This window comes from Budorcas taxicolor, chromosome 18, assembly GCF_023091745.1.
Source record: "Budorcas taxicolor isolate Tak-1 chromosome 18, Takin1.1, whole genome shotgun sequence".
Lineage (NCBI taxonomy): Eukaryota > Metazoa > Chordata > Mammalia > Artiodactyla > Bovidae > Budorcas > Budorcas taxicolor.
Genome location: NC_068927.1, coordinates 40,511,180 through 40,525,647, shown reverse-complemented (window position 1 = coordinate 40,525,647; position 14,468 = coordinate 40,511,180). Strand labels below are relative to the sequence as shown.

Genomic DNA, 14,468 nt, shown 5'->3' with positions numbered 1-14,468 from the left:
GGACTTCTCCCTGGCATTTTGAATATGCCTATTAGCAGATTAAAAAAAAAAAAACATATAATGAGAAAGACCAGAAGTGAAACATTTGAGTGACATAAGGCACTCAGATTTTATCAAAACAGACAAATTTTTTTTCTGAAATGTTGAAATAATGAAACTAGGAACTTCACCAAGCCATCTCTGAGTAGTTGCCATCTTCCAGGGAGATGGTCCACGGGTGGGTATGGCCTGTGCGCTGATGCCCATGTGCACAGTCAAGCTTCTATGGAGTCCGTTATCATCCAGGTAACCTTCTGGAATTTGGGGGTTCACTATACGACTTCCTGAAGTCAAATTCTCATAAAATAATAGAAACAACTACATCAGTGTTTTATATTTTAGGGAACCTCTTATTATGAAAAATTCCCCAAAGTAGAGAGAGTAGCATAATGATAAGCCCACCACCACCCCATTGTCTAGATACCCACATTCATTAGTGGAACCCTCGTAGCCCAGCACCTCAGGGTGCTTCCCACCCCAAGGGAGGCTTCTCTTTGCTGAGGAGCTCATATGTTGTCAACAATTTAGTGTTTCCTGAATCCTGCTACACACTGAGGCCCAATCCCTTCCTAATCTTCCTTGCTCTTCTCTGAAGCTTCTGTAGAATTCCCGGCAGCATGGAACACACGGGAACCTCTGTGACTGGGAAGCTGCTAAAGTATGCATGTGGGTGGGTGAGGGGTCTCTAGGTAACAGGAGGGGAGTGTGTGTGTTAAAGTGGGGAGACCAGCAGCGCCCTCCTTTCTGTCTTCTCTGCAGCGTCCTGCCAGCTGTCGTCACTCTCCTGCTCTGCGGGCAGCTTCTCGCGGCGGAAACTGGCAGTGAGGCCGCAGGTAGGTCTGCCTCTGGGCGAGGGCTGTACCTGGCTGCATTGCTGCATCCCACTTGGGCCCATCAGATCTGGATGCTCTCCGGGAAAATCCAATTGCTCCTTATCCTGATCTCTGGTCTTTCAGTATCGTAAAGAACATTGGGGAGCCAGCCAGCCAGCAATCTCTCCTGGGCTTCCATTTGGGGTGTGGGAGGTTGATATGCTGTTTCTTCTCTCCTGATTTTTCCAGTCTCTAGGGGAAGTTTCTGAAAATGAACCTTGTCTTCCTGTTTTCCTTTGCAGCCGGCAGCTGCCCAAAGGCCCCCGAGATTGCCAATAGCCACGTGGAGTACTCGGTTCGCTATCAGTGTGACAAATATTACAAACTGCGTGCTGGAAATGGTAAGCCTGGGCCAATGCCTCCGGGTCCTCCTGTCCCAACCCCGGACTGCTTTGAGACCGTCTCCACTATTGCTACGACTGCCACAGTCACCTTGCCCATCGTCTGTCCTGCCGAGCTTTACTGGCGCCCCCAGCACTTGGCTTTTAGCATAGTGCTCCTCCCTGCTCCTACTTCTCTGACTCTGCCCTTTAAATACCTTCTCTTCTAGTGCTAGGTGCAGCTTTTGGCTCATTTTTTTTTCCTTTTTGTTTCAGGGGTGTATACTTTTAACAATAAGCAATGGATAAACAAGGACATTGGACTGCAACTCCCTGAATGTGAAGAAGGTAGGAAGTCAGGCGTGGGAAGCAGATTGAGAGTGGGTACTGGAGGGGTTGGTGCATGGCAGGTATCTTGATCGAAACATCCTCAAGGCACATCCTCCCTATGAGGCTTCCCCTGGGCACACACCAGCCGAGGACAGGGACTGGGGGGACCATAGTTGGCCAGGCAGAGACGTGCACAGGCAGGTGATGCTTCCCCATGAAGTTCACTTGGGATGCGTTCATCTGGTCTCCTGGCCACTGACTGAATCCACTGTCCACAGAGGATCAGGGGACCCTGTATGTACAGAGAGCCCACCTAGAGATCCCTGGGCCAAGGGTAAAGCAAGCTGCGGGAAGAACAGGTCAAGGAAGGGCAGAACAAAATCGCAATCCGTGGGAATGTGCTACAAGAGGCTGGAGATGGGTCAGGACTCCGTTGTCACCAGGAAGGGCTGGTGCTCTCTCCTTTTGGGATGGAGGGAGTTTGATGTGCAAACCAGCTTCTTCTGTTCTGACTTTTCGCGTCTCCAGGGGCCGTTCCCCACTATGAACCTTCTCTTCCTCTTTTCCTTTGCAGATGTCAGCTGCCCAGAGGCCCCCAAGATTAAAAATGGCTACGTGGAGTACTCGGTTCGCTATCAGTGCAAAACCTATTACAAACTTCGCACCGATGGAGATGGTAAGGCCTGGACGAATGCCTCCTGTCCCTCCACTTCCACGGGGGATGGAGCCAAGTGACTGGTCAGAAAGGCATGTGCTTTCTGGAGCCAGGAGAGTCAGGCTCTAATGAAGGTTTTGTCACTGGCAGCTGTAGCCTTTTGGGCAAATTAACTCTCCTCAGCCTCGAGTTTTCTTCTTTATTAAGTGGAGGTGATGCCACATAGCCTACCCATCTCAGGGTGAGATCTATATAAAACAATGATGGTGATGATGGCAGGGAGCCCTCACCTTGTGAGCACTATGCTCCTGCACTTGAACAGTTTTCTCCGTGGATTTGCTCATGAGGTCCTCACAACACCCCTCTGGAGATACTATTATTTTTGCCAAGTTGTACAGCTTGTGGAAACTTAACTTCCTGACCAGGGATGGAACCTGTGTCCCCCGAATTAGAAGCTTGGAATCCTAACCACTGGACCACTTGGGAATTTCCAAGAGACAGGATTATTATTCCCATTTCACTGCTGAAGAAACAGAGGCATAGAGAGGTTGATAAATTTGCCCAAGTTCAGGAAGCATGTATGAGGGAAAGTCAGGATTTGAACCCTGATTCCAACCCTGTACTGCCTTGGCACAGTCCCCACGGCCACCTAGACCACCATCCGTCCTGCCGGGCTTCACTAGCCCCAGAACTTGGCTTCTAGCACAGAGCTCTTCTGTTCCTCCTCCTCCCTGGCCCTCCTTCCTCCTGCTTCTCTGATTCTGCTCTTTAAATACCTTCTCTCCCAGTGCTAGGCCCAGCTACAGTGTCCCTTTCAGCTTGTATTTTTTTCATTTTGTTTCAGGAGTGTACACCTTTAACAGTAAGAAGCAGTGGATAAATAAGAACGTTGGACAGCAGCTCCCTGAATGTGAGGCAGGTAGGAAGCCAGGGGCCTGGGAAGCAGACTGAAAGTGGGTACTGAGGGGTTGGTGCACGGCAGGCATCTTGATTGGAACATCAAGGCACATCCTCCCTATGAAGCTTCCTCTGGGCACACACAAGCCAAGTTCAGGGAGTGAGGGGACCAGAGGTGGCTGGGCAGAGATGTGCACAGGCAGGTGACGCCGCCCCTTGAAGTTCACAAAGGATGTGTTCATCTGGCCTCCGAGGCACTGACTGAGTCCACTGTCTACACTGCCCACAGAGGATCAGGGGACTCTGTACAGAGTCCACCTAGAGAGCCCTGGGCCAAGGGTAAAGCAAGCTGCAGGAAGAACAGGTTGAGGGAGGGCAGAACAAAGCCACAATCCATGGGAAGGTGCTGCAAGAGGCTGGAGGAGGGTCAGGACCCCACTGTCACCAGGAGGGGCTGTGCTCTCTCCTTTCCCTCCTGGAACAAGAGGGTTTTGCCTATCCTCTTCTGCTATTTGGGCTGTAGAATTGCTAACCTGCCAGGTGTCGACTGCAGTTATCTATAAAACCTGTGTTCCGGCCAACATTGCTTCATGTCCCTATTTATTCAGAGAGAATGAACCTTGGTAGCTCCTTGTCCTTACACTGAATTTCAGGGATCGTGGACCTCTAGTTGTGATAAATCGTTTAAATATACCTAGAGTTCAGCAGCTGGGGTTTGAAAATTTCAGTGCTATTTGTGAGTCAGAAAAGCAGGAAACAGAACTCTGCTTTAGTGATGTGAACATTAAAAAATATATATTTTAAACTGTAAATACTGGGGACGGGAGGAGCAGAAGGTAAGGGCAAAGCATGTAAATGTTTCTAGCCCTGGAGACATGAAGAGCGATAGTTTTGGAGAGCAGCAAGAGTTGGCGTTTTTATGTTTCCCGGCCCAGAGGACGCTCATACCCTGCTCCTATTAATGATGGTCTTGCTCTCCTCAACAGTGTGCGGCAAGCCCAAGCACCCAGTGGACCAGACGCAGAGGATCATAGGTGGGTCGCTGGATGCCAAAGGCAGCTTCCCCTGGCAGGCCAAGATGGTCTCCCACAATAACCTCATCTCAGGAGCCACGCTCATCAATGAACGATGGCTCCTCACCACAGCTAAAAATCTCTACCTGGGTCACACTAGTGACAAAAAAGCAAAGGACATCACTCCTACTTTAAGACTCTATGTGGGGAAGAACCAGCTTGTAGAGGTGGAGAAGGTGGTTCTCCACCCTGACCACTCCAAGGTAGACATTGGGCTCATCAAACTCAGACAGAAGGTACCCGTCAATGACAAAGTAATGCCCATCTGCCTACCTTCGAAAGATTATGTGGCGGTGGATCGTGTGGGTTATGTGTCTGGCTGGGGGCGAAATGAAAACTTCAACTTTACGGGGCATCTGAAGTACGTCATGCTGCCTGTGGCTGACCAAGATAAGTGTGTGAAGCACTATGAGGGCGACACCGCGCCTAAAAATAAGACAGCTACGAGCCCTGTAGGGGTGCAGCCCATTCTGAATGAGAACACCTTCTGCGTCGGCCTGTCCAAGTACCAGGAGGACACCTGCTATGGTGACGCCGGCAGCGCCTTCGTCGTTCACGACCAGGAAGATGACACCTGGTATGCGGCCGGGATCCTGAGCTTTGACAAGAGCTGTGCTGTGGCCGAGTATGGTGTGTATGTGAAGGTGACCTCCATTCTGGACTGGGTTCGGAAAACCATTGCTAACAACTAAGGCGGGGCTGGCTAGAAGCAGCTGCCTGAAAGGACGAGGGGAAAACTGCATAGGAGTGGCGGGGGCAAAAGTGCAGTGTGACATGGATGGGCTCAGCCAATAAAAAGCTTGCTTTGGCTCACGTCTGCAATGTTTCTTTCATTCTTTACCACTGAGCCCCCAGGGAAGCCCGTCTGTGCTGTTTTTAGCCTTGGGTTTTTTTTTTTTAATTCTCTCATTGATGATACAGCAGCAGCCAAGCGCTCTAGAGTTTACTGGGAGTGTGGCAGAAAACACCCCGGACCAACTGGAAATCCCTAAGGTGATACGAACTGTCCCACTGGGGAACTCACGATCACTGAATGAGTGCCTATTCGATGGCAGGCCTCAGGGAGGTCACGGTTATCCTTTGTTTTATAGACGAGGAAATAGAGAGTCAGAGAAGTGATTTGCTCAAGGTTACACAGCTATAAAATAGAAAAGCTGAATCCTGAACCTTTGTTGTTGCTTAGCCGCTAAGTTCTGTGACCCCCATGGAGACCCTACCAGGCTCCTCTGTCCATGGGATTTCCCAGGCAAGAATACTGGAGTGGGTTGCCATTTCCCTCTCCAGGGGATCTTCAGACCAGGGATCAAACTTGCATTTCCTACATCGACAAGCGGATTCTTTACCACTGAGCACCAGGGAAGCCCAAAGCTGAGTTCTGAACCTAGGTCTGTCTGAACACAAACCGCGAGCTCTTTTCACAGCATCCTCTGCTTCTTCCGAGTGGAGGAGGAGAAAGAGAGAAGGCTGGTGAGGAAGACGCTGGCTCGAGCGGCACGACGAGTGTTCTGACAGATACTACTCTGTCGCTTGTGCTCCAACACACCAGCACTTCAGCTAACACAGTAAGATGTATAAAGGCAGGATTTCTAGATTTGCTGGGTCCAAGCCACAGCTCGATGACAAGCCTGCCAAGTTCCTTGAGCTCCCTGCCCGTCAGTCTCCTGGGCTCTCCCACGGGGGGCACAACCCAGACAGGCTCTAAAGCGCCATTACTAGAAACATTCTGGGGCTGGGGGGAAGTCAGAAGTCTCTTCCTTAGGAGGGGCTGCTTTTCCCACTTGGAAGAAAACAACCCTCAACTAGGACTCAAACCATAGCCATCTGAGTCTTTCATTTCACAAAGATAAACTGTTCTTGGTATGAACAGTTTCCCAGAACAAAAGTTCTGGGACCCAGCCCATGAGGCTGTTCTTCTAACTGAGCCACACACCTTTATCCAGCACACTGGCCCTTCACCAGCACAGTCTAGTCACGCCAAGATGCGGCCTCCCCTGCTTGTGGCCCGAGATGTCCGCTGGCGTCACTACCCTCTCACTAGTGCTCTGCCCTTCCCCGTGACATTATCACAGGCACTCTCCAGACCCATCGATAACGGAAAACAGGCTGGAGCTCACAGCCCAAGGCACAGCTGAGACCTGTATTCTAGAACCTGCACAAGAGATGATGGCCAGAAACTCAAAAATAATACAAACACGTAAAATCATGCCTCTCAGCAGAGTTATACCTCTTTCTTCTAATAATACCTTCAGCACTAAGGTTTTTGAAGAATAAACCATCCAAGTTTTTTTTGAAGAAAAATCTGATTGTATTAAGTGGCTTCTGCCTCTAAGGAGGAAAACAAAATTTTCGGTATTTTCTCACTTTCCTTATCTCCTCTACCTTCCTCCCCAGCAGCACCTCCTGCCCACCTGCCGCCCCCTCGGGTTTCAGTGACACTGAACTCTGTGGAGCCCTCTCAACACGCGGGCTGTCTCCAGCCCCGGGCCTGCCTCCCCCCGGTTCCCCCTAACGCCCCCCCTTCTCCATAAGTGCCTCCTACTCTCCTTTAAGGCTCAGGAACTGTCTCTTCCAAGAAGCTTTTTTTCCATCCAGGAGTCATTTGTTTTGTGCAGTATCTGGCATAGGATGGGGGCATACAGTATGTAATTAATAAACACTTGTGGAAGGGAGAGCAACTATGATGGGAACAAAAACACAAACTTGGACTTCAGAGAAACATCACCAAGAAGCTCTCAGGAGGAAAGACGACATGAGAATCTTATGCATGAAAGTGCTGAGTTTTTGCTGTTATCTGAGCACTTCTCACATCTCAAATGCTGTGTAATTTAGGCTGTGAGGGACAGAAAATCCAACTAAAGTGACACGTGGTAAAGACGTTTTATTCTTTCACAGAACTCTGAAGGGAGGCAGGTCTAGAGTCCACTTGGGAGCTTGATATTGTCATCAGGGACCCAGGCTCTTTTCATCATTCTTTTCAGCATGCTCATTTTTCATCCCAGGGCTGGATGCCTCATGGTCCTAAGATGGCTGCTGTGGTTCCATGCATCACGATTACCAACGTAAGCAGGAAGTGGGGGCCAGGAGACAATGGAGGTGGTGGTGAAAGGATTTTGTTGTCTCATTTCTGAAGTGGCGCCCTCCTTTATCAATGAAGGCCACCCAGGTGCCCAGCAACCTTCCTTCTCTGCCAGGTTTGTCACAGAAGACTTGGAAAGGAAGCACCTGGCAAAGGAGGACAGTTGTGCAGTGACAGTGCTGCCCTGCCTACAGGCCAACAGCTGCCAAGCGGGCCGTGTGCTGTCTGGTGCTGCCATCTGGTTCTGCATACGTTCTTATTCTAGAAAGTCAGTGCTATTAGCTCCATGAGAAGAGGAGGAACCTGCCCAAGTGGTGAAGGTTGCGCCAGGGGGCCCTGGGAGAGCTGGAATTCTTCATAGAGTTATTAAAACAGGCAAATCCTATATAGATGATACTTCTGTTTAGCAGTTCTGAGATCTCTTTCCAGTCTTGAGTCCCTGAAGTACAGTTTTCTCCTCAGAAAGAGACGGAGCTCCAGGAAAGATTGGCTCCTACTGGTGCTGGACAGTAAAGGAAGTTCAAGTTCTCACCTCTGGGGCAATTTAATAACATAAAAGCTGATAAAATGAACAAGCCAAGATATCTTTAAAATTCTGAGCCAGAAAGTCTTGCAGATAAAACAAACTTGGCCACTATCAGTAGAGAATGATTTATTCCAGGAGAACCTGGGATAGTAGGTGAGCATGAGATAAATACATGCGTGGAGGGAAGGCGAGGCTGAGGATGAAGGAAGGGGTGGGTATGTACACATAGGGTAGAAAACAAGTGTTTTTGCTCTTATGTGAACTGATTTTCTAGTTTACTCAATGTATCAAATAAATACAGTTGAATCAAACTGTCCTAGCCAAATTTAGAAGGATTCTGTATTATCTTAAAGAATAAAGAAAAGCACAATATACAGAGAAATTAAAACACCCACACTGGGGAAATTGACCACGGCTGGCTTCACCTCTCTGAGGTCTGCAGGGCGTAGACACTTGGGCATCCCCAAATGTGCACCCGTGTGGTCTTCTGCTTGGTGGCCGGTACTTTCTGTTGAGGTCAAACCTCTTATTCTCTGGGATGCTGACCATGTTTCTGAAGGACCCCAGGAAAACCGCACAGCTGGAGTAAGGTACTGTTTCAAGATGAGCCTTTCTTTCTCTTCAACTCTGATGGCAGCAAAAGCACTAAATGTCTTGATAGAGGAGGTCGTATTTGGGAATATTCTTGGGATCAATAGGACTTTGCACAATAAGTTTCCCCCTCATTGCGCCTCGATAAATTACTTCAATCAAATCTATGAAGTCTTGTTTGGTTTTGAAACTTCCCACAAACTTAGTGTGATCTGGAGACCTAAATAGTGTAGGAGAGAAACAACCTTGCTCAGAACTTCTCAAAAGTACTTGTAAGGCCTTCAGGATAAACAAAGTAAACAGCAGCTCTCTCAGTTTCTTCTGGTCAGGGAGCCCTTAGACACAAAGCCTGACACTGACTTTCCATTTTTGGTTACAGGGCCCATTTGATACACAACTAAAACCAGTGCTGCGGGCTGCTGGGAGAGCATGAAGCCCTACTACGTGGCCCATTTAAAGTCATTACAGCATTTGTTACAATATTGCTTCTGTTTTATGTTTTGGCTTTCTGGCCTTCAGGCATATGAGGTCTTAGCTCCCTGACAAGGGACCACACCCAAACCCCCTGCTTTGAAAGGTGAAGTTCTAACCACTGGAGCATCACGGAAGTCCCTCATCTTACTTATTTTTGACAGACTCTGAGAAAGAAGCACTTCAATATTCTCTAACTGAAAGCAGACAGAACGCTTGGTAAGGGAAATGCATGTCTTAATTTGCTGAAGGATCACTTCTTTCACAGATGCAGCCAATGAGTATCAAGAGTTTAAGAGCAATGGCCCATTTTGTTTGAAATAAAACTCCTGGGAAAATTTGACAAAAGCTGTTCTATATTTTCTGCAGTGATGGATGGTGAGTGCTTCACAAACTGTACTAGTCTCTCAGATTTAAGCAGTAAACTGGAAACACTCTCATTTTGTACCAAAGTTACACACACACACACACACACACACACACACACACACACACATTAGAGACTTCATCAACTGGGAAACAGTACCAACATAAGACACACAAAGCCCCCATCACATCCAAGTGGGTGAGCTACTGAAACTGACTGGACCAAAGAACTTTGAAGACTATAGTAACTTCACGTCAATCTAACTTACCCATAATCCACTTTCATATGCTGCCCATTGAAGAAAAACACAGTAGATGGAATATAACTGATGTCAAAATAGTGTGTATAAACTGGGGTTTGGTCCACGTCTACTAGATAGATAGCAGCCATTTTACTTAAGTCGGAAGAGGTCTTAGAAAGCTGCAGAGGAAGAGAGAGGTGTGGGTTACAACTTCAGGGCTGTTAACACTTCCTTTGTGAACCTTTTTACTCTTAAGAATTTTCTGTGTGAGAAAAATTCCTGGACCAAGAATCTAGCCTGTTGGGAGTTCCACGTTAAGAGACAGTGTAACCTTATTCAGAGTCTGAATCACTGTTGGTAGGGTAATGAGAAGGCCCTGAGCAAACTGGGTGAATATATTTCTTCTTTTTTTCTTCTATTTTTGATTAAAATATGTTTTTAAACTTTTCATGGATTTATAAAATCCATACTCGCTTAAATAAAAAAGTAAATTCAGAAATATGTGCTACAGATACTGGAATTCCCCCAAATCTCCTTGTTTCCAATCTCACCCATAAATGAGAGTTGTGATGAAACATCAGACCCTTACGTGGCACTTGCTGTGTGCCAAGTGTCCTAAGTGCTTTACACTTGTTGGCTCCTTTAATCCATACAACATTTCTAGGAGGTATGCACAGCTACAGGCACCATTTCACAGACGAGAAAACTGAGCCACGAGGAGGTAATGAGCCCCCGGTCACACAGCTGTAAGCAGTAAGGCTGGGCTCTGAACTCGGACGGCCTGGCTTCAGAGTCTACACTCTGCGATATTCCACATCCTCACAGTTGAGGGTAAAATGCTCTGGCCGCCTTCCCACCAGCTGAATGCATCACACCCTCATTGTTGATCAGTCATGGGGTTTCTTACACTGGATCCACACTGTGGGTAGCAGCAACAGAAAACGTGGGTGAGGCCTTAGTCCTGGGTAAGTCAGAGACCAGGATAAGCTTATTCTGTCCTCTACTCCCCTCTCGACTCATCAGACTGTAAAGATGTGCTGTGAAATCACAGATTACCATCAGGCACACACTGGAAGAGGCACCCCAGAAAAGCATATTTGCAGGCAAAGAAAACAAAGTTCAGATCCCAGCTCTGCAACTTAGTGGTTCTGGGCCCATGGGAAGTCACCTGACCTCCCTGGCATGCATCTCCTCTCTTGGGAATACTAATTATCCCACTGTGGGGAGCACTGAATAAGACAATGTTCATAGACTCTAGTTTGTAATGTTCCTGGTCTTCCACCGCTTGTTGGTGAAACTGAGCTTCGGCAGCTGCTAGTGGGGAAGGACATCTAGGGCGGATTCCACACAATCACAGACTAGGGGGTTCGACTCAGGAAGGCGCATGATCGGCTCTTGGAAGTGTGCTAACAGTTGAACAGCTGTACACCTGGACCCTGCCTTCTCCTGCTCATGCACTCTGCAGATGCTGGAGTAAGAACGTATAGGTTTTCAATAAAAATCTTAAAAAATTCACTTACTATGTCGTCTAGTTGCAGACAGACCGGATCCTCGTCTCTCCCAAACCTGAGAACCAAGACTTTCTCTGCAGTACTTTTTATTGCTTGGTCTACTGCCTTTTTGCTACTCAATTTGGGTAACAGGAAGCTCATGTTGAAATAATCCGATTATCAATCCTCACTGTTGGTCCTGAAAGTTGCAATGTTTAAAGACAGATTAAGTGCACGAGCCCTAATTTTGAAACACTGTTCATTTTTGGAGTAGGTAACATATATATTTTTCCCTCCTAGATGAAAAAAAGTTTCATACAACATAGTAAAAGTAAAAGGAATGCACGAACAGGTGGCATATAAGTCCACCAGTTATAAAGAAACAACACAGAGAGGTATACTGTAATAATAATATTTCCGTCTCCCCTCAGAGGACTTGGTTGCCAGCACCCTGGGGTAGTTACCAGGCAACAACTTTCATTCGTTTCTCAGAAAAGTTTGTTATGCATTCAAAGAAAATACAAAGATGTTTTTTCCCCTTGTCACTCAAAAGATAGTGTATTCTATCAGTCGGTTCCAGCGGGAAAGAGATGCCATCTTCAAATTTGGTCATTTGAAGACTTTCATTGAGGCGGGGCATAGCAAAGAACAGGGTATAGTGAGGAACCCTCAGCTAGGAGGGCCAGGACGGGGTGCTGTTCTCACCCCCAGGCCTGGAGGAGCCACAGGAGGGAGTACTTACCAGAACTGTGCGGCCGACGCTGATGGGTGGACAAGGCCGCTGTAAAGGGGGTCAGCCTGCAGTGAGGGGATGCAGCCACTCTCCCCTGCCCTCTGATGCTAACACTAACGCTTCCACTGACTGACTCCAGCTGGAACAAAGAGGGCAGGGGAGCCGCAGAGGCGAACAAGCCTCCTTGACACAGAGCAGTCTAGAGAGGAAGAGTGGATCTGGGGGTAAACGACAGATGTCCAGCACACATACTTTACCCACTCTTCTGCACTTTACCTCACGTGTGAATATCTTCCCTTTGCTCTATGCAGAAAACTCACACGTTCCTTGTTACAGTGCCATACTACTTCATGCATGCTCCATCCCTTTGGTACAGTCTTTTATTGACAGACATTTATATTCTCATGAGTTCTAGTTTAAAGATTCTTGGGGTATGTCTTATTGAGAGTACCTCATTACATGCAAACAGATCAACTAAGAGGGCGTAAAAACCAAACACACACAAAACAAATAGCAAAACACTGAGATAGAAGGGGATTCTCATTTTCAGGTTCACAGTTACCTTTTTAGCTACAAAAACGAGGACCAGAATCCACGCCATCAAATTTCTAGTCCCCTATTCCTTTTACTACAATGGAAGTGAAAGTGAAAGTTGCTCAGCTGTGTCCCACTTTTTGCGACCCCATGGACTAGTCCATGGAATTCTCCAGGCCAGAATACTGGAGTGGGTAACCTTTCCCTTGTCCAGGGGATCATCCCAACCCAGGAATGGAACCCAGGTCTTCCGCATTGCTGGCGATTCTTTACCAGGGCCACAAGGGAAGCCCAACTTCTTTACTACAATAAGTCCTATTTTTATGATCAAGAATACTCTTTGATCAAGAAGCTCTATTTCTGATCCACAAGAGACTCCATTGAGATACTTGATATTTTGAATTCAGTCCCAGGGGACTGAATGCTATGAAAAGGGACGATTTCATTCTCTTTTTCAGTGACAAGTCACATTTTAAGATAAAGGAGATTGTCCCAGTAATAGGTCATACTTTAAATAGGAAAGAAGATTGCCAAAAGGGACTTTCGTCAAATAGGAGTGGCAGAACAAATTACTGTTGAAAGGGAAAGTCAGAGAACATGGATTTGTCCCACCACTAGAAATCAAATGACCAGCAACTTCTGCATTGTTAAGAGAGGAGGAAGCAGTCAACAGGGGGTGTGGAGGTAAGCATGTGAGAGAGTGGGACTGGATAAATGTTGGAAGGGGGAGAGGGAAATTTCTCTTTAGGCATGGGGAGAGACCATGCCTAACAAAATGTCCACAGCAAAGGATACCAATAGGGAACTGACAAAAGAGGAGGTAAAAATGGACAGATATATTTGGAAAGTTAAGCTTTACCTGTAAGCAAAGGAAAGTAAATTAAAAGATATATCTTTAAAAGTCATTCATTTGGCAAAGTTTAAAAAAAAAACAGCAAGAGTGTGAGTGAACTGGCAGGCATTTAATACCTGATGGAAGGTAGAGAAACGAAACTTTTCTAGAAAAGAAATCTGAAATACTCTTTGACCAACAATTCCACTTCTGAGAATCCCTAGTAAATAAAGAGACATGTGCACAAAGATTTGTGTACCATTTATAAGTGTGAAAAACTGGAAACAACCTAAACAGTCATCAGTAGTGGACAGAGGGAATAAATGATAGTATAGCCCAGTGATGTACTAGCACAGTATCATTATATACTGGGTTAGAGACGAATAATTGAAAAACCCTCACGATAAAGAAATTTTTTTTTTTATAAAACTGTAGTATATAAAGTGTGCTCCTACTTTTGTACAAAAACCTAACTATAATGCATAAATAAATATTCACATAGAAAAATAAATAAAAATGAAAATGCCAGGGCTTCCCCGATTGTTCAGTTGGTAAAGACTCCGCCTGCAATGCAGGAGACCCCAGTTCGATTCCTGGGTTGGGAAGATCCCCTGGAGAAGGGATAAGTTACCCATTCCAGTATTCTTGGGCTTCCCTGGTGGCTCAGCTAGTAAAGAATCCGCCTGCAGTGCAGGAGACCTGGGTTTCATCCCTGGGTTGGGAAGATCCCTTGGAGAAAGGAAAGGCTAACCACTCCAGTATTCTGGCCTGGAGAATTCCACGGACTGTATGGTCCATCGGGTCACAAAGAGTCGGACACGACTAAGCGACTTTCACTTTTAACTCAGTCAGAGATTATCTCTGCGTGTGAACAGACGAGTGATTTTTACTTACACTGTAGGCGCGCGTCTTTATTTCCCCCAAATATCCGACATATATATTTTTAACGACGCCTGTGGTTGGGCTACTTCTGGCCCACAACTACTGGGGAAAACGATACTTACTTTAATTGTACACGTCACCTCCTTCTCTTCCACTTCAGGGTTGTGGACAACCCCGACCCTTTCTCGAAAAAGCCTACTCAGACGGCTTTTTTTCCCCTGCCCCAACCGCGGCGGCGACCCCAATTCAAAGTAACCTGGAGCCGTTGCCTAGCAACCCTCTGCCGACCACCAGAGCGGACGGAAACTGAAAAAGAAAACGCCCAGGCGCAGTGATGAACGCGAGTTCCGCTCTCAATAACCCAATCAGCAGAAGAAGTTATTCTAGTCACCGCCCACCTACCCTGCTCTGACCGGAAGCCCTAGGGTCACCCCCGCCCTCATTAAGCCTGACAGGTCTCTTTACTTCTCCCTCCCACGCCCCACTTACAGGCGGGGCCTCGCCTCTTACACTAAGCATGATTGGTCGCCAGGGGGATT

The 14,468-nt window shown here is 47.1% G+C and overlaps 2 protein-coding genes across 3 annotated transcripts; one reads left to right on the top strand and one right to left on the bottom strand.

Annotated features, from left to right (window-relative positions):
- The first annotated feature begins 223 nt into the window (after positions 1-223).
- Positions 224-4,878, top strand: LOC128063689 (haptoglobin). The gene is made up of 7 exons (XM_052656497.1): positions 224-285; positions 799-872; positions 1,154-1,252; positions 1,508-1,579; positions 2,136-2,237; positions 3,061-3,135; positions 4,100-4,878. Exons 1-7 carry the CDS (start codon positions 224-226, stop codon positions 4,876-4,878), a joined length of 1,263 nt encoding a protein of 420 aa, XP_052512457.1.
- Positions 4,879-7,102: 2,224 nt separating this feature from the next.
- Positions 7,103-14,220, bottom strand: TXNL4B (thioredoxin like 4B). 2 transcript variants are annotated; one of them, XM_052656259.1, is made up of 5 exons: positions 14,052-14,220; positions 11,691-11,880; positions 10,979-11,147; positions 9,486-9,637; positions 7,103-8,599 (listed from the first exon to the last, which is right to left on the bottom strand). In XM_052656259.1, exons 3-5 carry the CDS (start codon positions 11,108-11,110, stop codon positions 8,434-8,436), a joined length of 450 nt encoding a protein of 149 aa, XP_052512219.1. In that variant the 5' UTR covers positions 11,111-11,147; positions 11,691-11,880; positions 14,052-14,220; the 3' UTR covers positions 7,103-8,433. The 2 variants fall into 2 exon arrangements, with proteins under 2 accessions (XP_052512219.1, XP_052512220.1); XM_052656260.1 differs by lacking the exon at positions 11,691-11,880.
- Between the last annotated feature and the right edge of the window lie 248 nt (positions 14,221-14,468).

Excerpts from the sequence above, each read along its gene's own strand:
- LOC128063689 (XM_052656497.1), top strand. The coding sequence starts at position 224 with ATGGCCTGTGCGCTGATGCCCATGTGCACAGTCAAGCTTCTATGGAGT. Across the intron at positions 1,580-2,135 it reads ACTCCCTGAATGTGAAGAAG|ATGTCAGCTGCCCAGAGGCC; the intron begins GTAGGAAGTCAG and ends TTTCCTTTGCAG. Across the intron at positions 3,136-4,099 it reads GCTCCCTGAATGTGAGGCAG|TGTGCGGCAAGCCCAAGCAC; the intron begins GTAGGAAGCCAG and ends TCTCCTCAACAG.
- TXNL4B (XM_052656259.1), bottom strand. The coding sequence starts at position 11,110 with ATGAGCTTCCTGTTACCCAAATTGAGTAGCAAAAAGGCAGTAGACCAA. Across the intron at positions 9,638-10,978 it reads GTCTGCAACTAGACGACATA|CTTTCTAAGACCTCTTCCGA; the intron begins GTAAGTGAATTT and ends CTTCCTCTGCAG. Across the intron at positions 8,600-9,485 it reads CATATGAAAGTGGATTATGG|GTCTCCAGATCACACTAAGT; the intron begins GTAAGTTAGATT and ends TACACTATTTAG.